Source organism: Sinocyclocheilus rhinocerous, unplaced genomic scaffold (assembly GCF_001515625.1).
Source record: "Sinocyclocheilus rhinocerous isolate Xijiao unplaced genomic scaffold, SAMN03320098_v1.1 scaffold3890, whole genome shotgun sequence".
NCBI lineage: Eukaryota > Metazoa > Chordata > Actinopteri > Cypriniformes > Cyprinidae > Sinocyclocheilus > Sinocyclocheilus rhinocerous.
This window is the reverse complement of record NW_015649730.1, coordinates 115771-139040: the sequence shown is the minus strand read 5'-3', so window position 1 is coordinate 139040 and position 23270 is coordinate 115771. Positions and strand designations below refer to the sequence as shown.

The following is a 23270-nucleotide window of genomic DNA, read 5'->3' as shown; positions in this document are numbered from 1 at the left end:
GAAATACAGTGAGAGCGTCTCCACCTCTCAGAATCAGAGTTCTCGCAGTACAATAGTAAAATATTGTCTTCATGCATGGATACATCTGCTGCGTTTGTAATATAATACTAGCATACTGCGTCGTCACATGATCAACACAGTCACATGAGGAATAGTTCACCCAAAAAATGAAAATGTGCTCACACTCAGGTCATCTGGGATATAAATGAGTTTGTTTGTTCATCAGATTTAGAGAATTGTAGCAACTTGCTCACCAATGGATCCTCTGCAGTGAATGGGTGCCGTCAGAACCAATTTTAGCTTCCGGCTAAAATACGAGTCCATAATCCATAATAACTCTTCCTCCAGTGAAAAAGTGCATCTGCTGTTGTCTCTCACATCAAAATCCAGCCACATATGTGTTTAGAGCTGTTTAAACGCTGCTTGATCTGTGCAGATTTCTCTCCTGATTCACACCAGAACACTTTTTCACTGGAGGAAGAGTTATTATGGATTATAGACTCTGTATTTTAGTTAAAAGCGTCTTAATGCTGGATTAGTTTCAGCTTTTGTCTTCTCCAGATGTTAACTGATGGACTGGAGTGCTGTGGATTACTTGTGGATTATTGTGATGTTTTTATCAGCTGTTTGGACTCTCATTCTGACGGAACCCATTCACTTGCAGTGAGACACTGATTCAATGCTACATTTCTCCAAATCTGATCAAGAAACAAACTCATCTACATCTCAGACGGCTTGAGGGTGAGCACATCTTCAGCAAATTTTCATTTTTGGGTCAAATATTCCTTTAAGTAAATCTTTAAGTTATAAAGTCAAATCATAATTGAAAATGTTTATATTTTTGCCTGATATCTAGATGATTGCATAATAGTACATACTGCAGTAGTATGATGGTGTGCTATTGTGAACACAGCCCGGTTAAACATCCTCTGACATTCGTACGGACGCAACAGTCACGTGTCGTCCGATTCAGTCGCGTCCGTCACGAGCGTTGGGCTTGATTAGTCTCTAGTAAACTGAAGCTGGGTTCATGAATCAGCGGATCTCACACGAATGAGTTCATGGCGTTCACCGGAGACGGCGGCTCGGAGCTGTCGTGCGTCACGTCTCTATCTGACCTCCCGCTATACTGTCCGATAAACGAGCCGTCCTCGTTGAACTGCGTGTCTCCAGAGTCTCCGTAGTCGACTAAACTGTCGTCGCTGCCGTCGCGTTTAACGGTTCCGCTGGACGGAGTTCGGCTCCCTTTGAGCGGTTTACGGTCCTCGTCACTAGGAGAAAAACCACATGCAGGTGAATCATGACGCAAATCAAACTCAAAAGATGGACGGCACACACATGCAGGATCAGTGTCACATGTACAATCACATACATGTGACAGGATGAGAGACAAAACCTGCGTGAACTTCAAAACAAGCATTAAAGCATCATGGGAAACTATCAGAGGAATAAAGGTGGATGAAGTGCAATCAATATCTCAGCATCTGAAGCGTGAAGATGAAAAACAGATTCATCAAACCGTGATTCAAACATCAGCCTGAACATGATCATCATGACAAAACAAAGCCTGATTCCTGAAGCACCAGCTGCCTCAATCCTGAGCGAATCATTCAATAAATCTGATTCATTCGACAAACTTCCTGAAGACACTCCTTCTGCTGGTGATTCATGAATGAAGCCCATCAGCCGCGATTAAAACACAAACAGATTGAGAAAAACTTCAAATCATACATGAATCATGAATGGATGTACTCACACTTCCCATGAAACTCCTGCCGTGTTACGAGTAAGTTAGTACAGGTAACTAGAGAACTGAGAGGCTCATACTGTATAATGCCTTCATATACATGTTTTTCTCTGGCTTTTGGTTTTATTATTATTATTATTATATGGATTTTTGTTGTTCTATATTTGTTGATACAATTTCATGCAAGTCATTTGGCACGAATAAAGGCAAAAATAATTTTATCAAATATTTTTTATTTTTATATATTTTTAAAATAATAATAATATTTTTTTAAAAGTGCAAAAAATACTGTATAACCCCAGTAAATAAAAGCTAAAAGCATTTAATCGGAGTAGTTTTTATACAATCTTCGATACATTTACTCTAGCATAGTACTGTTAGGGGCCGTTCACACAGAACGCGTCTTTGCATCAAGCGCAGCGCAGAACCAAAGTCCCTTTAAGACAAATCATGTCACTCGGCGGCCATCTTTGAAATGCCTCTCGGGCATGCAAGTGCAGCTCCTATCATGAAGTGCAATCAATATCTCAGCATCTGAAGCGTGAAGATGAAAAACAGATTCATCAAACCATGATTCAAACATCAGCCTGAACATGATCATCATGACAAAACAAAGCCTGATTCCTGAAGCACCAGCTGCCTCAATCCTGAGCGAATCATTCAATAAATCTGATTCATTCGACAAACTTCCTGAAGACACTCCTTCTGCTGGTGATTCATGAATGAAGCCCATCAGCCGCGATTAAAACACAAACAGATTGAGAAAAACTTCAAATCATACATGAATCATGAATGGATGTACTCACACTTCCCATGAAACTCCTGCCGTGTTACGAGTAAGTTAGTACAGGTAACTAGAGAACTGAGAGGCTCATACTGTATAATGCCTTCATATACATGTTTTTCTCTGGCTTTTGGTTTTATTATTATTATTATTATATGGATTTTTGTTGTTCTATATTTGTTGATACAATTTCATGCAAGTCATTTGGCACGAATAAAGGCAAAAATAATTTTATCAAATATTTTTTATTTTTATATATTTTTAAAATAATAATAATATTTTTTTAAAAGTGCAAAAAATACTGTATAACCCCAGTAAATAAAAGCTAAAAGCATTTAATCGGAGTAGTTTTTATACAATCTTCGATACATTTACTCTAGCATAGTACTGTTAGGGGCCGTTCACACAGAACGCGTCTTTGCATCAAGCGCAGCGCAGAACCAAAGTCCCTTTAAGACAAATCATGTCACTCGGCGGCCATCTTTGAAATGCCTCTCGGGCATGCAAGTGCAGCTCCTATCTCTTTGAATGGGGAAACATGAAATTCTCCAAAACTGTTCACTAAACTTACGATCAAATTTCATATTTGAAATCACCAAAGAAATCTGATATCAACAGTGTCATAAATGTTGTTTATTTTGCTCAAATAGCGTTATAAAAAGCCTATTTTTCAGGCTAGACCAGCCAGTGCGCATGCGCAGTCCTGAGCGCATGTCTCAAAATGCTGACTGTTTCTATAGCAACCGGGACTTCTAACGGCAGCTGCAGCGACCCACTGACTTTACTGATTAGCGGTTGGCTCCTTCATTCAGAAGGCGGGGCTTCCTGCGATTGAGCGGCCATATTGAGCGTTGCATTTTTCCCCATTCAAAACTATACGAGTGACATGTCTTGGCTATTCTATAGTCTTTGGCAGAACGCAAGGGTCTCAAGACACGCTTTTGAGACGTGACACAATAATGGAAATAAAAACAGTTGCCATGCCAACTTGCTACTGTAAACAAAAACTCGCAACACTTTCCCAGCCTCCGGGGTCTTCTGATTGGTCCACTGTTTTGGAACTGACATTGATGAGCGGCACTGCGTGTAAAAGTTTAAATTCTTTTAACTTGACGCAGCGTCATAAAAATGCGGTGCTCATGTATGAGACGCTGCAAGAGAAAAACAATGGAAAAATAGCACATTGGAATGGAAAGACGTGTTCTGTGTGAACGGCCCCTTACTCGGATTCATTCTCACTGCATGTTCTCGGGCTGGCGATGACGTACTGTACATGTGTTAGCGGTTCACGTGAAGTGTGATCCAGGAATGGTTGTGTTTTTCTCCTCTCGCATGCAGGTTCCCGCTTACCTTCCCACATTCGACCACCACTTACAGACCACGGGAGGAACAAACGCCAGCGACTCCTGAGCGTTCTTATCTCGACTCAGTCTGCGCGAGCGTCACAGCAGATGCGATTCAGAGCTACTAAACATCATATACTAAGAGCAGTAATGTGGATCTGATGAGTCTGTGTTCATTCAGAGCAGCTGAATCGATTCTGATTCATTAACGTTTATTTTACTGCTGTGTGAGTTTGTTTCGGATAGTGTTATCATTCAAGGATAGAACGATCCTGTAATCCACACTCATATTCTGCATCTGGCAAACAGTGACTTACACTGCATTCAAAGTAAAGATTTGATCAGTGTTGAGGGTAATCCATTACAAGTAACACAAGTTACGTAATCAGATTACTTTTTTTTCCCCCCCAACTAGTAAAGTAACGCAAAAAAAAAAATATCTGAGTTGTTAAATGATTGAAATATTAATTTAAAATCTCAGGCGGGCTTCAAGAAAATATACATTTAATAATTTCATTTATTTGTATTTTAATTTCTAAATATTTTATGTAAATATTTTTATCTAAAATGCCGGTAATGTGTTCCTGTGTGTGTCAGGTGAAGAGCAGCTGTCAGATTCACATCATTGACCAGCGTTATCATGAACACTGTCTGCATTTCATGCAAGTCATTTGGCACGAATAAAGGCAAAAATAATTTTATCAAATATTTTTTATTTTTATATATTTTTAAAATAATAATAATATTTTTTTAAAAGTGCAAAAAATACTGTATAACCCCAGTAAATAAAAGCTAAAAGCATTTAATCGGAGTAGTTTTTATACAATCTTCGATACATTTACTCTAGCATAGTACTGTTAGGGGCCGTTCACACAGAACGCGTCTTTGCATCAAGCGCAGCGCAGAACCAAAGTCCCTTTAAGACAAATCATGTCACTCGGCGGCCATCTTTGAAATGCCTCTCGGGCATGCAAGTGCAGCTCCTATCTCTTTGAATGGGGAAACATGAAATTCTCCAAAACTGTTCACTAAACTTACGATCAAATTTCATATTTGAAATCACCAAAGAAATCTGATATCAACAGTGTCATAAATGTTGTTTATTTTGCTCAAATAGCGTTATAAAAAGCCTATTTTTCAGGCTAGACCAGCCAGTGCGCATGCGCAGTCCTGAGCGCATGTCTCAAAATGCTGACTGTTTCTATAGCAACCGGGACTTCTAACGGCAGCTGCAGCGACCCACTGACTTTACTGATTAGCGGTTGGCTCCTTCATTCAGAAGGCGGGGCTTCCTGCGATTGAGCGGCCATATTGAGCGTTGCATTTTTCCCCATTCAAAACTATACGAGTGACATGTCTTGGCTATTCTATAGTCTTTGGCAGAACGCAAGGGTCTCAAGACACGCTTTTGAGACGTGACACAATAATGGAAATAAAAACAGTTGCCATGCCAACTTGCTACTGTAAACAAAAACTCGCAACACTTTCCCCGCCTCCGGGGTCTTCTGATTGGTCCACTGTTTTGGAACTGACATTGATGAGCGGCACTGCGTGTAAAAGTTTAAATTCTTTTAACTTGACGCAGCGTCATAAAAATGCGGTGCTCATGTATGAGACGCTGCAAGAGAAAAACAATGGAAAAATAGCACATTGGAATGGAAAGACGTGTTCTGTGTGAACGGCCCCTTACTCGGATTCATTCTCACTGCATGTTCTCGGGCTGGCGATGACGTACTGTACATGTGTTAGCGGTTCACGTGAAGTGTGATCCAGGAATGGTTGTGTTTTTCTCCTCTCGCATGCAGGTTCCCGCTTACCTTCCCACATTCGACCACCACTTACAGACCACGGGAGGAACAAACGCCAGCGACTCCTGAGCGTTCTTATCTCGACTCAGTCTGCGCGAGCGTCACAGCAGATGCGATTCAGAGCTACTAAACATCATATACTAAGAGCAGTAATGTGGATCTGATGAGTCTGTGTTCATTCAGAGCAGCTGAATCGATTCTGATTCATTAACGTTTATTTTACTGCTGTGTGAGTTTGTTTCGGATAGTGTTATCATTCAAGGATAGAACGATCCTGTAATCCACACTCATATTCTGCATCTGGCAAACAGTGACTTACACTGCATTCAAAGTAAAGATTTGATCAGTGTTGAGGGTAATCCATTACAAGTAACACAAGTTACGTAATCAGATTACTTTTTTTTCCCCCCAAGTAACTAGTAAAGTAACCTGTGTCAGGTGAAGAGCAGCTGTCAGATTCACATCATTGACCAGCGTTATCATGAACACTGTCTGCTGAGGACAGATCAACATCTGCAATAATGTCAAAAATCAGCGTATAAAAAGGAAATAATTTAATGAAGCAGGGAATATAAAATAATATTGCTATACAGGAGTAAAGTGCGTTCATTCGTCTCCTGCACGCGTGCAGAATAACACAGGAATAGACTTTAAATGGCAAACCAGCAGCTTCAGTTCAGATCCTGTGTCATTATATGAAACTAACATCTGCAGGATTATTCTGGAATTATTCAGAAAATGATGCAGAACTATATTCTGATACAGTAAATACACTGCTGGATCATCAAGTTCACTGATGCCGATCATCCTGGAGATGAGAACCTGATCGAGTCCCGCAGGATCTGCATCAGACCACCAGCAGCAGATCAGACCGGATCAGATCCATCGGAGGAGAAGATGAAGGTGATGTTGTGTGGTGCGGTGGGGTCAGTCTCCTGAGGGGTCAGAGCTCTCTCACCTGTACTCTCCAAACGTGATATCATCCTCCTTCATGGGCTGGATCTCCGGGTCTCCGTGAGCATCTTCCTTCTCTTTAACTGAGACAAACATCAGAGTCACACACCGGCATTTACAATCCAAACAACACATCATTCACCCATGAGGAACAGAGTTAACATGTAGATTAAACATGTTCTTCCAGTAGTTTGTCTTGTTTCTAGTGTAAATGTCTAAAGATTAAAATGACTTAAGATAAGAAGTCTTGTTGGTTACACTTTATTTCGATAGTCCACTTTAGACATTCTATTAACTATAAGTAACTTTGTAACTATATGTCAACTACATGTCAACTAATTCTCAGAGTAGACTGTTAGGGTAGGTTTAGGGTTAGTAGAATAAGTTGACAAAGAAAGTGTTAGAAGATATTAAGCAGACAGTCTACTAATACTCTACTAACTGCTAGTTGACATGTAGTTGCAAAGTTACTTACTGTTAATAGAATGTCTAAAGTGGACTATCGAAATAAAGTGTTACCGTCTTGTTTTCTTAGAAATGCATCAAAAAGAACTGAGTTGATGTATAAAACAATTTCTATATGGTATTAGTATGTCATATGGATACTTGGAAAAAAGAAAATAATAGAAAATAAAATAATAAAAAAACAACAAAAATGACAAAAGCACAACAAAAGTACTAAAACTTTAAATAAAATTAAAGTGAAGAGAACATAAAAAAAATAAAGTCAAATTCAAAATATTAATACAAACTGTTAATAATAATAAAGTCACAGTCACCTGGATATTTGCCGCCCTTGTTCCTCTTGATGAAGCAGATGATGAGCAGGATGAGGATGAGCAGAGCGATGGCCGACATCAGACCGATGAACCAGCCCTGAGTGGCGATGTCCACCTGCGGACTCACCATCGCTGAGGAAGAGGAGGAGGAGGAGGAGGAGGAGGAGCATGAGACACGTGCAGATCTTCAACTTTAAACAGCTCGATCCAACGAGTCACAGAAGATCAGACGCCATGAACACAGTCATGAGAGACAAACACGGAAAGGGAAACTTGACCAGCACTGCAGAAACCATGTTCTTCATCAGTATTTCTGTCTCGTTTTCCAGTACAAATATCTGAATATGCTTAAATCAAGATACATTTACCTGAGACATAATGCAGAAATTCTGAGAAATGTATCACAATGAAGTCAGTTTACGGTGAAAGAAGAACAAAATATTTGCCAAAGGGATCAGAAATATATACATAACTCATATATAACTCAATTTTGATATACTTTTAGAATTTTTCAGAAAACAAGATTTAATATCTTAAATTTGCATCTGAAGTAAATGTAATGTTGAGATACTTGTATTGGAAAACAACTCAAAAATCCTGAGTAAGAAAATCAACTTTGCAGATTATGGGATACAATCATGCTGATCGATCAATAAACAATAACAACTGAGCCACATTATGAGCACAGACGGACTCGTGCAGGACATACAGACGTGCGTCATGCGCTTCAACATCTCAACACAACGGCCGTCATGCATCACAGCCGTCAAAGATCCCATAAGGCCTTGAGGCTGAGATGAAGCCTCACCTGAGACCTTAACCAACAGCTCCTCAGAGTGATGGACCGCTTGGTCGTCATGACCCTGGGCCACCACACGCACCTTGTAGGCCAAACCTTTCTTCAAACCCTTAAGAACGTGGAACTGAGAGCCGTTGACCTTCTCTTTGTGCCAGTCTTCATCACCTGAGGGTTTCCAGCACAACAGGAAGCACTTCAGCATCCTCACAATCAAATATGGGTAAGTTAGCTCTCTACACCTGCTGTGTCAGTCTGGAGTTAATTCTGACTACCCACCTACTACAGCTCTGCAATTAATCTACAAAACAACTAAACTGTTATGACCCTTTGGTGAACTACACTGCAAAAACTGATGTTCTTCCTCAATATTTTTGTCTTGTTTTTCCAGTATATAAGATACATGCACAATGACATCAGATAAGATCTGAAGGTTTTTAAGATGTTTTCAAAATGAAGTGTGTTTATACTTAAAACAAGAAATAATATCTACCAATGAGGCCAGAAAAATAAACTTAATTCAAAGGGAAAACAGGATTTTCTCTCCCGATTTGTTTTTTTCTTTTCTTGTTTTTTTCATGCACTGGAACATTTTGGACTATTTTGCTTGCATAACATGTCTTTTTTTCAGACTAGTGGAATGAAAAGTCCAAATGCACATTTAAGTGTTTATTTTATTGCACTTTATCTATTTGCGTCTGTAGATTTCAAATCCAACCCATATATATAAAAGTTTGTTTCTCCACTTCAGCGGCACTTACACACACCAAAACTTAGAGTTGTATTCCTCTCTATATTCTGAAGGTTTTTACTGAGGGGTTTGTTCATATTTCATTCACACTGATTTATACAACATTTAATTTTTTTAAAACATGGAGAAAACGCATATAATTAAAGATCATGAGTTTGTTTCTCCACTTCAGCAGCACTAACATACACCACATTTTTTTGTTTTATTCCTATCTATATTCTGAGGGGTTTGTTCATATTGCATTTACACTGATTTATATAAGAGATTATTCTTAAAACATGGTGAAAATTGTTTTGTTTTTATGATTTATGGAGTTATAAAAATAGAAGTCCAACATCGTTTAACTCTAATATGTCAACAAAATCAAACAAGATTTTTTTTTTACCTGGCTTTATCCAAAGTTCAGATTTTGTGTAAATGTTTGCAAATTAGTGCATATTTAAATATAACATTTCAGAAAACTTAGCATACTGTGATTAATCAACTGGGGAAGTATGGTGATATGATATCTAGTAGCTAGATGTTTTACCCTATTCACTTGTAGTTTCTTATTTTAAGTCTAAACTCACTTCATTTTGATCAATTTCTCAGACAACATGACTTTATATCTTCTTAATATTCTTCTTGATATAAGAATGTTTAGATATTTGTATTGGAAAACAAGACAAAAATACTAAGTATTTTTTGCAGTGTACCCTGCTGAACAGACGGGTCACCACCAGCACTAACCAGCACTAACTAGCGTTGAGGTTGATCTGTTCAGTGGGGTAGATGGCTGTGTATTAGTTACTACAGGAGCTCTAATCATGGGAATGTATACGTTCAGCATTTCATCATCATCATCCTCACGACACACGCATGCATGATTCTTACTGTTGTCTATAATATATTCAACATAAAGGTGTTTCTCGGGGCCCCAGTATTCCCAACTGATCAGCGCTCCATCCTCGCTCATGGACGAGCTGACGTTCCCAAATGCAGGAGTGACCGGCGGCGCTGAGAGAGAGAGAGACATCATCAGCCCATCACAGTGACCTCTGACCTCCAGATCAGTGAGTGTCAATGATGCACTGACATGAGTGGCACTGTCTACAAGTGATCCATACACCATGTGAGTAGCGTAATGACACGTTAGCGTGTAGAGGCGGGGCTAGTGATGATGTCACTACTGTAGGAGGAAGAAGGGCGTTTATTCTCATTTATAAAAATGAAAAAGTCAAATCATTTTCATATACTAAGAGCACAGTCCTAGATCTTGAAAAAAAAAATCCTGCTCATTTGCAAAAAAAAAAGAAAAAAAAAAGCCTAATATTGGTTAATTTGATGATGCGGAGTTAAAAAATATGAATAAAAACTTTCTATCGCATAGTTTTTTTTTCTTCACAAAATAAGAAGGAAAATCCTTCAAATTATATGCATCAGCTTTAATGCACTTATCAAAATAACAAAAGCAGTCGAATGCCAATAGTTTGACAAAAAGAAGTATTGAAAATGTATTATTTAACTTACAATCTGCAACGGAGTGGAAAAAATATGTTCAGATACTCCATTTAAAAAAGACCTATTATGCCCCTTTTTACTAGATGTAATATAAGTCTCTGGTGTCCCCAGAATGTGTCTGTGAAGTTTCAGCTCAAAATACCCCACAGATCATTTATTATAACATTTTGAAAACGCCTGTTTTGAGTGGAAGCAGAAACATGTTGTTTTCGTGCCTGTCTCTTTAAATGCTAATGAACTGCTGCTCCCCGCCCCCTTTTCCAGAATAGAGCGGAGCCTTTATAGCTCGTATCGCAGATATGCTGCCAAAAAACATCAGTTTGGTTTTGATTATCATGTCTATCATGCTAAAATCATGCGTTTTAAAGCCATATCAATGTAAACTTCTGATGTAGTGTTTTCTGAGCGCACACATCCAAAGCACGCGCACAGTAACAACTGAGCCACATTATGAGCACAGACGGACTCGTGCAGGACATACAGACGTGCGTCATGCGCTTCAACATCTCAACACAACGGCCGTCATGCATCACAGCCGTCAAAGATCCCATAAGGCCTTGAGGCTGAGATGAAGCCTCACCTGAGACCTTAACCAACAGCTCCTCAGAGTGATGGACCGCTTGGTCGTCATGACCCTGGGCCACCACACGCACCTTGTAGGCCAAACCTTTCTTCAAACCCTTAAGAACGTGGAACTGAGAGCCGTTGACCTTCTCTTTGTGCCAGTCTTCATCACCTGAGGGTTTCCAGCACAACAGGAAGCACTTCAGCATCCTCACAATCAAATATGGGTAAGTTAGCTCTCTACACCTGCTGTGTCAGTCTGGAGTTAATTCTGACTACCCACCTACTACAGCTCTGCAATTAATCTACAAAACAACTAAACTGTTATGACCCTTTGGTGAACTACACTGCAAAAACTGATGTTCTTCCTCAATATTTTTGTCTTGTTTTTCCAGTATATAAGATACATGCACAATGACATCAGATAAGATCTGAAGGTTTTTAAGATGTTTTCAAAATGAAGTGTGTTTATACTTAAAACAAGAAATAATATCTACCAATGAGGCCAGAAAAATAAACTTAATTCAAAGGGAAAACAGGATTTTCTCTCCCGATTTGTTTTTTTCTTTTCTTGTTTTTTTCATGCACTGGAACATTTTGGACTATTTTGCTTGCATAACATGTCTTTTTTTCAGACTAGTGGAATGAAAAGTCCAAATGCACATTTAAGTGTTTATTTTATTGCACTTTATCTATTTGCGTCTGTAGATTTCAAATCCAACCCATATATATAAAAGTTTGTTTCTCCACTTCAGCGGCACTTACACACACCAAAACTTAGAGTTGTATTCCTCTCTATATTCTGAAGGTTTTTACTGAGGGGTTTGTTCATATTTCATTCACACTGATTTATACAACATTTAATTTTTTTAAAACATGGAGAAAACGCATATAATTAAAGATCATGAGTTTGTTTCTCCACTTCAGCAGCACTAACATACACCACATTTTTTTGTTTTATTCCTATCTATATTCTGAGGGGTTTGTTCATATTGCATTTACACTGATTTATATAAGAGATTATTCTTAAAACATGGTGAAAATTGTTTTGTTTTTATGATTTATGGAGTTATAAAAATAGAAGTCCAACATCGTTTAACTCTAATATGTCAACAAAATCAAACAAGATTTTTTTTTTACCTGGCTTTATCCAAAGTTCAGATTTTGTGTAAATGTTTGCAAATTAGTGCATATTTAAATATAACATTTCAGAAAACTTAGCATACTGTGATTAATCAACTGGGGAAGTATGGTGATATGATATCTAGTAGCTAGATGTTTTACCCTATTCACTTGTAGTTTCTTATTTTAAGTCTAAACTCACTTCATTTTGATCAATTTCTCAGACAACATGACTTTATATCTTCTTAATATTCTTCTTGATATAAGAATGTTTAGATATTTGTATTGGAAAACAAGACAAAAATACTAAGTATTTTTTGCAGTGTACCCTGCTGAACAGACGGGTCACCACCAGCACTAACCAGCACTAACTAGCGTTGAGGTTGATCTGTTCAGTGGGGTAGATGGCTGTGTATTAGTTACTACAGGAGCTCTAATCATGGGAATGTATACGTTCAGCATTTCATCATCATCATCCTCACGACACACGCATGCATGATTCTTACTGTTGTCTATAATATATTCAACATAAAGGTGTTTCTCGGGGCCCCAGTATTCCCAACTGATCAGCGCTCCATCCTCGCTCATGGACGAGCTGACGTTCCCAAATGCAGGAGTGACCGGCGGCGCTGAGAGAGAGAGAGACATCATCAGCCCATCACAGTGACCTCTGACCTCCAGATCAGTGAGTGTCAATGATGCACTGACATGAGTGGCACTGTCTACAAGTGATCCATACACCATGTGAGTAGCGTAATGACACGTTAGCGTGTAGAGGCGGGGCTAGTGATGATGTCACTACTGTAGGAGGAAGAAGGGCGTTTATTCTCATTTATAAAAATGAAAAAGTCAAATCATTTTCATATACTAAGAGCACAGTCCTAGATCTTGAAAAAAAAAATCCTGCTCATTTGCAAAAAAAAAAGAAAAAAAAAAGCCTAATATTGGTTAATTTGATGATGCGGAGTTAAAAAATATGAATAAAAACTTTCTATCGCATAGTTTTTTTTTCTTCACAAAATAAGAAGGAAAATCCTTCAAATTATATGCATCAGCTTTAATGCACTTATCAAAATAACAAAAGCAGTCGAATGCCAATAGTTTGACAAAAAGAAGTATTGAAAATGTATTATTTAACTTACAATCTGCAACGGAGTGGAAAAAATATGTTCAGATACTCCATTTAAAAAAGACCTATTATGCCCCTTTTTACTAGATGTAATATAAGTCTCTGGTGTCCCCAGAATGTGTTTCAGCTCTTTCAGCTCAAAATACCCCACAGATCATTTATTATAACATTTTGAAAACGCCTGTTTTGAGAAACATGTTAAACATGTTGTTTTCGTGCCTGTCTCTTTAAATGCTAATGAACTGCTGCTCCCCGCCCCCTTTTCCAGAATAGAGCGGAGCCTTTATAGCTCGTATCGCAGATATGCTGCCAAAAAACATCAGTTTGGTTTTGATTATCATGTCTATCATGCTAAAATCATGCGTTTTAAAGCCATATCAATGTAAACTTCTGATGTAGTGTTTTCTGAGCGCACACATCCAAAGCACGCGCACAGAAAGCGGCATGTGAGCACTACACTAAGTTCTCTTTCATGTCTTATTGTGCTTACACTGTCAAATACACAGATGTTTATGTTAAAAACACATATGAGTTACAAAAACAGTTGGTTATATCTGTGAAGGTAAACAGCTGGGAAAGAAATCACATGTTTACATTAGATCAGTGTGGCAGCAGCGTAATATACAGTAAATAAATCATTAAATCCACTGCTCTCTTGTCTCCTCTGAGGCTGGGACTCTAATAGTGTTTTGTGCTCCTCTGTGCAGCTAACGATAGAACAGTTAGCATGCGATGCTTGAACTTTTGCCATGGCATTAGAACTGGTACACCATTGTCGCTTGCGAAATCACAATGACAATGGCCGTGGGTGGAAATGTGCAGATAAAGGGGCGGTGATATTATAATAAGATCCCCTCTCTACGTCACTAGAGGAGTGAAATCTGAGCGGCTCGTTTTTTCACATGATGGCAGAGAAAGGTTTACCAAAACAAAGTTACTGGGTTGTCCCTTTTTCACGTTTTCTGGGTTGGTAGATGCACTTGTCTCCTCTGAGGCTGGGACTCTAAATAGTGTTCTGTGCTCGTCTGTGCAGCAAAAGACAGAACAGTTAGCATGTTTTGCTCAAACTTTTGCCATGGCATTAGAACTGGTACACCATTGTCGCTTGCGAAATCACAATGACAATGGCCGTGGGTGGAAATGTGCAGATAAAGGGGCGGTGATATTATAATAAGATCCCCTCTCTACGTCACTAGAGGAGTGAAATCTGAGCGGCTCGTTTTTTCACATGATGGCAGAGAAAGGTTTACCAAAACAAAGTTACTGGGTTGTCCCTTTTTCACGTTTTCTGGGTTGGTAGATGCACAGGGGACCCGATTATAGCACTTAAACATGGAAAAAGTCAGATTTTCCCCTTTAATGTCAAAGAACTTTACAAAATATATAATTTTCTGTCTCTGCGTGGATGCAGTAAAACACCTGATTCATGTTTGCATTTTCTTGTGTCACTAGCCATAATTCTAACCTTGAAATCAGGATTAGGTATCAGATAATGTCATGTGAATAATACATGTGAATATATGTTGAGAATTGATCAAACAGTTGTCATCTGGGTCACATTCAGATGGGAATCATGTGTTTGTGGTGTTTTCTGCTGATTGAGGGAGAATACAAGACTTATTTACCGCACAGATGAGTGTCGCAAGCAAAAATGCTACAAAATGCATCAAATTTAGAGAGAAAGTGTGACGTGAAAGAGCACAACAGACACTATTTTCGAAATCTGCACCCTAAAATTAGTGAGAAACAAGTATTGGATTTCATTCAGCAAATATGATGCAGGATGGTGTAAAAAATAAAAAATAAAAAAATAAAAAATAATTATTATTAAAATTTTAAATGTATTGTTATTATTATTATAATCTTCAAGAAAGAAAGAAATGACAATTGTAATACAACTGCACTGTAAAATAAAATAAAATTTCATGATAAGTATATAAGTTATTTTACTTAGTAACAAAATCAATTTATTCACTAGCAGGAGTTAAACCATCAAGCTTTTATTTTGGCGAAAAAATGCAGAGAGACATGTTTACAAACGCATCTCATTACAAATCTAGTGAAATGCTGTAATCATCTGTTATGTCAATGTGAAAATAAAGCATTACTGGTGCACGTTGAGTTCGCTGCTTTTACTGCGAACCGAGACGCTGAAAACACTGGATCATGAGCTGCTCGCGTGTAAACGAACACAGTGCCATGCTTCACTCTAAAACACAGCTGACAGACTTATATTTCACTGATTGCAGGTATGATGGGTGTTTGAGTTCACACAGATCCAGAATCTACATCTGAACATCAGTCCTGCGGTAAATACTATGAGCACAGACAACACGCGGCTCGTTTCTGTCGTAACCTAAGCAGGTATGATGAGTCTTACACAGATCCACAAACATGAGACGTTCAAAGACGAGTCGAAGTAGAATAAACAGTAGAGTAAACAGTAGAGTAAACAGTAGAATAAACAGTAGAATAAACAGTAGAGTAAACAGTAGAATAAACAGTAGAATAAACAGTAGAGTAAACAGAAAACACATAAAACTGACACACACTACAGAAACAGCTGTGCGCCCTATCTAGTGTACGTACCTCTGTCGAGGACAGTGACGGCCTCCTCGGTGAGCGTGGGACCGACTCCTCTTTGCGTTCTGGCACTGATATAAAACTTGTAGCGTGTGCTGTGAGGGAGGTTGTGCAGCGTGAAGCTGCTCTGATTGGACGGCAGATCCAGCTCCTCCAGCAGACCCAAATCATTTTTGCTGTCGACTGGAGGCGGGACAGGAGTGGAAAGGGGCGGGTCACATTATTTTACCCAATCATAAGCTACGCTTACAGACCATTTGTTCTGTTCGCTACTTCAAACTGACTCGAGCAACAGGAACAAGGACGAACACTCAAACATGTACAACACATGCAAACTGTACCATATTTAAAATAGCTGCAAAATATAGCAGAGATTCTGGAAACTTCCTTTTTTCAAACTTTAAATCATAAAGGCACATTCACACCAAAAACAATAACTATGAAGTTTTAACTCTGTAAGAATATTGAAGTTCACTCCACCACTGACGATATAACCGAAGAACGTTATCGGTGAATGAAACTCTTGATGGAGATAAATGTTGTGATGCTGCATAAGCTTGTGGAAACACCATTAGATCAATATTAGAGTGTGCGTCTCTCTTATTGGCAGGCAGTGTAGTCATGGTTCCCAGTGTGAATGAGCAGGTTTTCTCACCGCTCTGATATTTGAAGGTGTATCCGGTCAGACGGCCATTCCTCTCGTGAGGTGGACCCCATTCCAGCGTCAGAGAGTCCAGATCTAAAGCAGAAACCTTGAAGAAGGACGGCACACCTGGAACTGGAACACAAACACACAGCATCCGTGTTAAATTACAGTAGCACCTGTGCGGCCATCAGTCCGGCTTTAGGTCAGACAGTCCAGTTTCTAAATACTGGACCCTCATTCGTCCTCCTTCTAAGATCATCACTATTTAATACTTTATCCAATGGTATATCATTAATAAATAAGTAGATTTAAACATAGGTTAAGTTTAAGCTAACAATAAGTGATGTACATTTGTACATATTGTCCATTTCGACTGTTTTTGCTCCAAAATAGTTCTCCAGTCAACACAGTGGCATTTTGTTCTTGAATGATTCAGAGAATGATTCAGCAAAAGATTCAGTGACTCATTCATAAAGACAGTCACTTGCTTCCTTCCTGAATGAATCAAACATTTGAACAAATCGGTTGAATGAATGAATAAATGACTCACTCATTAACACTTGTTGCCACCTACTGGTGGTTTTAGTTTCCTATTTCATATAATTTTATTTTCTATATTTAATATATTTTGTATTTAGAACATTATTTTTGCAGTTGTAAAGAGTCCATCTAAATGCCACTTCAGATACAGATTCTGTGCTACCTCTTTTTTTTTTTTTTTTTTGATTGGTATCAGCCCTATAATGTCGTCTATATCTAATTGCATTCATTAAATAAATATAAAAATGTAAATAAGAAGGTTAGAAAAGTTGCCTTTATAAAGGTCAAAATGCCTCTGGAAATGGATTAAATATCAGCCCTTAATGGAAAAGTCTGTGTTGCTGCTGACAGTTTTGATGCTGTCCTCTGTTGGGTGTTGTAGAAACGTTAGCGCTGCTCTTACCGCCCTCGGGTGTCTCGAAGCGCTGCGGGACGCTGGAGGGACCTTCTCCTCGGCCGTTGAAGGCCGTCACACGCAGGCTGTAGACGCTGTACGGCAGCAGGTCAGGCAGTTTCCCGCTGGTTTTGTTGGGGCTGAAGATCTCAGTACTCTGTTTGCTGTGATGAGAGTTGTGTCGGTGTAAACTGCGCTCACGCTGGTAATGCACCTGCACACGGACAACAGCGCAACCTCAGTTAAAGGGTTTCTACCATCCACCAACTCTCCATATCCTCCCAGCATGCACTAGTCTGAGCGTGATCAATACTGAGCTGATTTTAATGAGTTTTTATTTGTCCATTAAGTCTCCTAAAGAGTGTGTCATCATGCATTTTATTTTTAGTTATGTAAATTTTGTAAATGTGAATGTGAGTTACAGCTGCTCAATCAAAATCACAATCATGATTATTTTGGTCAATACTGAGATCGTTATTTAAGATGATTGTTCAATGACAGAAATTTCAGAACTTTTAGAAACTATTTTTTAACAGTGGATCAGGGTTATTAAAGTTAACTAAAATTAAAACCATAAAAAACACATTTTCATTACTTTAAATAAAATAAACATTAACTGAAATAAAATAAAATATTACAAAAATTTTTCTTTTTTTCAGCTAGTTGCCAAGGCAACATTTCACATTTGTGTTTAGTTTAAGTTAAATTACAAAAATAACTAAAAATAAATAAACTAAAACTAAAATGTAATAAAAATAGACATAAAAAACACACAAAAAAAAGAAAAAAAAAAAAAAAAAACTTTAACTAAACAGAAAATATAAAAAGAAAATATAGTTTAAAATATTAACAAACTATAATAGATATATAATTCAACTGAAAAACAAACAAAAAATAAATGTAAAATAAATGTAAATGTGCGCGTATCAGCCGGTCACATGATGAGAGGAGAGCTGTACCTTATAACCCTGGAGTCGGCCGCGCACGGATTCGGGTGAAACGGGGCTCCAGCGCACCTCTGCTAGCGTGCTGTTCAGCACCAGGACCCGCACATCACCCGGAGCTGCTGACGGAACTGCACAGGTGCATTGTGGGATTAGCAGTAGTCCACTAAACAAGCGTACAGTATAAAGCAGGGTTCCTCAAATCTTGCCATGGAGGGCCAATGCGCTGCAGAGTTTAGCTCCAACCCTGACCAAACTCACCTACTTGTGATTTTCTAACGATCCTAAAGACATTGATTAGCATGCTCAGGTGTGTTTGATTAGGGATAGAGCTAAACTCTGCAGGACAGTGGATCTCGTGGGCTAGATTTGAGGATCCCTGGTGTAAAGCGTTTGAACTGCTGAAAGCGTCACTCACAGTCCTCTCCGGAGTATCCGATCACAGCACCGGGTTTGGGTCCAAGACCGTAATCGTTCAGCGCCTGAACCATCACCTCGTACGGCACGAATGTGGGTGTCCCCGACACCACGAACTTAGAGACGTTAGCCACGCTGACCGACGTCCAGTCCTTCTCAATGCCCTGCTGACGCCACATGACCTTATACTGCAGGCCGGGACCGTTGGCCTGCAGAGGCATCAGCGGCTGCCCAACACAAACACAAATGTGTCACATGCATCCAAAAGAACGGCTTATACATGATTCACACATGAACTCCACAGAGCCTCTTCATTTGAGAAAACTATCATCAGATGCACACAGAAACTGGTCTAACATGAAGAAATGATGTACTTCTGAAATTAATAAGAAGAGTAAGAACAAAATAATTAAAACGTTATTTTTTCAGGAATATCACATCATTTTTGACCATGTTTTAATTTTGACAGTAAAACTCTGTTGTGCCACTTTGACAAAAAAAAGATGTAAAAAAAATAAATAAATAAAACTTCTACTAAATTACAAAAATCTAATTTAACCATTAAAATGCAATCCAGAAAAATGTAACTGAAAAAAAAAATGAAAAAAATGAAATTTAGGAAAATTAAAACGGAAACAAAACAAACTGAATTTAGGAAGAATAAAAGGGATTTCTTAGGGCTCTAACAAACATCATGGGTTATGGAGCTTATAATATGACAAAACTATTTGAATTTGTATTGTATAAATTTGAATTATTGACAAGTGGCATTTATCAAAACCGAATATTATGTGGCATTTAACAGTTCTGAATTAGATTTTTTTTAACTTGAATATTGAACATTTGAAACTTAAAACAACTGAATTTTTTTATAGCAGAGTATTATAGACATGTATTTTCAAACAGCAAATTTTTTGTTCTGAATTCTTTGGCTGCAAATATCCAGTTTTTAAAAATATCAAGTTTTCAAGATGAAGAGGAAATTCGGAACATCAAATTCAATATTCTAAAATTCAATACGCAGAAATTCAGATCGTACAGAAAGTAGGTCAGAGGTAATCCACAGGGAAGAGCAGATGATCTCCGAAAAGTCAAACGAAGCATTTTGGCCAATTAGTAGTTTTCTGGCGTTCAGATCAGGTTGATCTACCTGATCATGAATCGCCCAGAGGTATCCTAAGTGATTCTTAAACATATGATTGACCTACTTTCTGTACGATCTGAATTTCTGCGTATTGAATTTTAGAATATTGAATTTGATGTTCCGAATTTCCTCTTCATCTTGAAAACTTGATATTTTTAAAAACTGGATATTTGCAGCCAAAGAATTCAGAACAAAAAAAATCGCTGTTTGAAAATACATGTCTATAAAACTCTGCTATAAAAAAATCAGCTGTGTCAAGTTTCAAATGTTCAATATTCAAGTAAAAAAAAAAATCAAATTCAGAACTATGTTAAATGCCACATAATATTCAGTTTTGATAAATGCAACTTGTCAATTATTCAAATTTATACAATACAAATTCAAATAGTTTTGTCATATTATAAGCTCCATAATGGGTTAACATCATAAATAGCTTCATATGAGGTGTTTATTAAGGTGCCCCTATTATGGATTTTTGAAAATTACCTTTCATGCCATGTGTAACAGCTCTAAGTGAATGAAAACATCCTGCAAAGTTTTAAATATGAAAGTGCACCGTGTATAAAGTTATTGTCTCTCAAAAGAAAGAGTCGACTCTGAATCATTGAAACAAGACTTTTTTTAAATGAATCCCAAGCCGTTTCATGTTGATGTCAACATGAAACATTAGCATATTGCCCGCCCACTTTTTGGTCTTTTCGCATTGGTCTGAATGAAAATGCAAATCAGTGTTTCCCACAGAATTTTGTGAGACTTGTGGCGGCAGGTGATGTCACATATTAATTAGCATATTTATGACGTCATTACGTCGGGTTTGCATTCAGACAAGTTAAGGCACTTCAGATCTGTTCTACTCTCTGAACTGTCACATACTGTAATACAACTGAATGCCCAATAAAGCTGTTCCCATTTACATATTTTCTGTTGTCATACATAAAACAAGTATAAATAGTGACTAAACACGACCCATTAATACTACATGTTAACCAGGATTCGCTCTCACTTTACTCTTTAAATCCTGATCGCGACATCATCTGATTAAATCAACATACATCTACACTAAAGAACGACTATTTGCGGTGGTTTTGGCTATATTACTTTTTTGTCTCATGCAGCGCTCTGTGTGCTATGTTACACTATGTGCATATTAACAGACGAAATATGTTCATATTTATAAGCCCAAAGAGTAAGCGACAGGTGCTTGGAAACACTGCTTTATACCCATTTATTGACGAGTCGGCTGCAGTACAGCCAACTTAATGCGCTGCTTCTCTGCTGCGGCTCACTGCACAGAACAGACACAGAGAGAGGCGATACTGCGCTAGGAAAAAAAGTTCACGCTTGCGGGGCAGTACTGACGAAATCTTCCAGCTGAATGATAGCTAAGGTTTATCCAAAAATGTTGATATGTTTGTCAGTATGTACCTTTTATGGAACTGGTTGCTAAAAGGGTCTGAAATTTGCTAAATATAGTGCTAAAGTCACGCTCGTGTGTGTGAGACACAGGAGCTGATGGCAGGGGGGCGGTGGATATTTGTGGCGGTCAATGTGGATATTGTGGAGGGCCGCCACAAATAAATCAATGTATGGTAAACACTGCAAATTCATTCTTTGCCACTAGGTGCCTTAGAGCGGTCGGTAAAAATAGCGGTTTCCCCGGTAACACTGTACACAAAGCAGCACTGCGCTCACAAACACTGCTTTATCAGGCATTACAGGCGTGATGAAATGAAAATGAGACCAATCAGACCAATCACCGCAGATTAGCGTCACGCAAAGGAAGGGTTTGGAAAAATGAATCATTGAGCGAATCGTTTGGGAGTCGTTGAGCAAGTAAGGTAAAAATAAATGCATATTATAAGTCAATGAATGTGTTTTTTGACCTTGCATGCATGTCAACCTGTTGTTGGGGACTCCCAAAACCAAAATATGAACCTTTCATTACCCATAATAGGGGCACTTTAATAATCAGCATCTCACCTTCCACGTGATGACCAGATTATTGTGTTCGGTGCCGTGACCTTTGACCTCAGTAGGGTTCTCGTCAGGAGCTGCAGGCATTAGAGGCGCGTTAGAGACGAGCGGATATGCGTGAACACACGTGTGAGCGTGAACACTCATGTGCCTTACCTGCGGGGCTGGTCCTGTACTGGTGCGAGGGCATGCTGGGATGGCTGAAGCCCACGTCATTGAGCGCCAGCACTCTGAAGCTGTAGTGGACGTACGGAGAGAGCTTCAGATGAGCCGTGGTCTTGGTTCCAGGAACCTCCGTCAGGTTGTGCCACACGCCGCTCTGGTGGAGAGCGTCCTCATACTGGATCAGGAACTCTGACACGGCAAGAACACAAGGTCATTCAGAAAGCATCCTTACACCCAACAGAAATGCAGAGATCTTTAAAAGCATGCACACAGGTGTGTGTGTGTGTGTCGTACTCTTGATAGGGCTGTTGTGTTCCTCTCCAGGTGTCCAGGTGAGCTGAATGCTTCTCGCTCCTGGATCCGTTAGCTCCAGATCGGTCGGTGCTCCCGGCTGCTCTGTAGAGTCAAATAACACTAGTAAATAAAAGTTTAATAATACATCTTATTTCTATAGTGCCTTCAAGAACCCAAGGACACTTTACATAATACAAATAATACAGATATACAATCAAGGAACAACACAGTGAACAGGCAGTAAGACGGTGATCATATAACACACAAGGAAATAACCGAGATAAGAATAGATCTGACAATGAAAAGAAACAATCAATTAAAACATATTGTGAATAAGTGAATATTTAGTTCAGTCTTAAAGGTCAGGAGTGAGGAGACAGTGCAGAAATGTTCTGTTTAGGAGCTGAAATGCTGAACACCCTACCAACAGTTTGATCTTGGGTATTTCAAGCAAATTCTCAGAACTGGATCTAAGAGTGCGGGCAGGAACGTAAGGGTGTATTAATTCTGTAAGATATGAAGGTGCTAAATGGTAGGCTTAAAAACTAGGACAAGACAGAATAGGAGCCAGTGCAGTGCTGAAGGACGGGAGTGATGTGAGCTGATTTCTTGTTAAATGTAAGGGCACGAGCAGCAGAGTTTTGAACTAGTTGCAAGCAATTAAGAGCTTTGGTGGGTCTGCGCCAAAACAGAGAGTTACTGTACAGTGTTAATTTCGTCAACAAAGACGACGATGAAAAATATTCGTTAACAAATATTTTTTCTGTGACTAAGACAAGACGTTGACGAGCTAAAACTAATATCTGATGACAAAAACTATGACGAAATTTATGCCGCGTCTTCGTTAACAAGACGAGACGGGACTATAATGTTATTTGAGGACTACCGGACA

The 23270-nt window shown here is 38.7% G+C and overlaps 1 protein-coding gene across 1 annotated transcript; it reads right to left on the bottom strand.

Annotated features, from left to right (window-relative positions):
- Positions 1 to 780: 780 nt before the first annotated feature.
- On the bottom strand, positions 781 to 22520 carry LOC107710967 (neuronal cell adhesion molecule-like). Its single transcript, XM_016515869.1, has 13 exons — positions 22379 to 22520; positions 22076 to 22273; positions 21926 to 21996; positions 18803 to 19028; positions 18400 to 18515; positions 17450 to 17654; positions 16516 to 16638; positions 15867 to 16043; positions 12655 to 12777; positions 11043 to 11198; positions 7416 to 7547; positions 6641 to 6719; positions 781 to 1271 (listed from the first exon to the last, which is right to left on the bottom strand). Exons 2-13 carry the CDS (start codon positions 22107 to 22109, stop codon positions 1046 to 1048), a joined length of 1668 nt encoding a protein of 555 aa, XP_016371355.1. The 5' UTR covers positions 22110 to 22273; positions 22379 to 22520; the 3' UTR covers positions 781 to 1045.
- Positions 22521 to 23270: the final 750 nt, after the last annotated feature.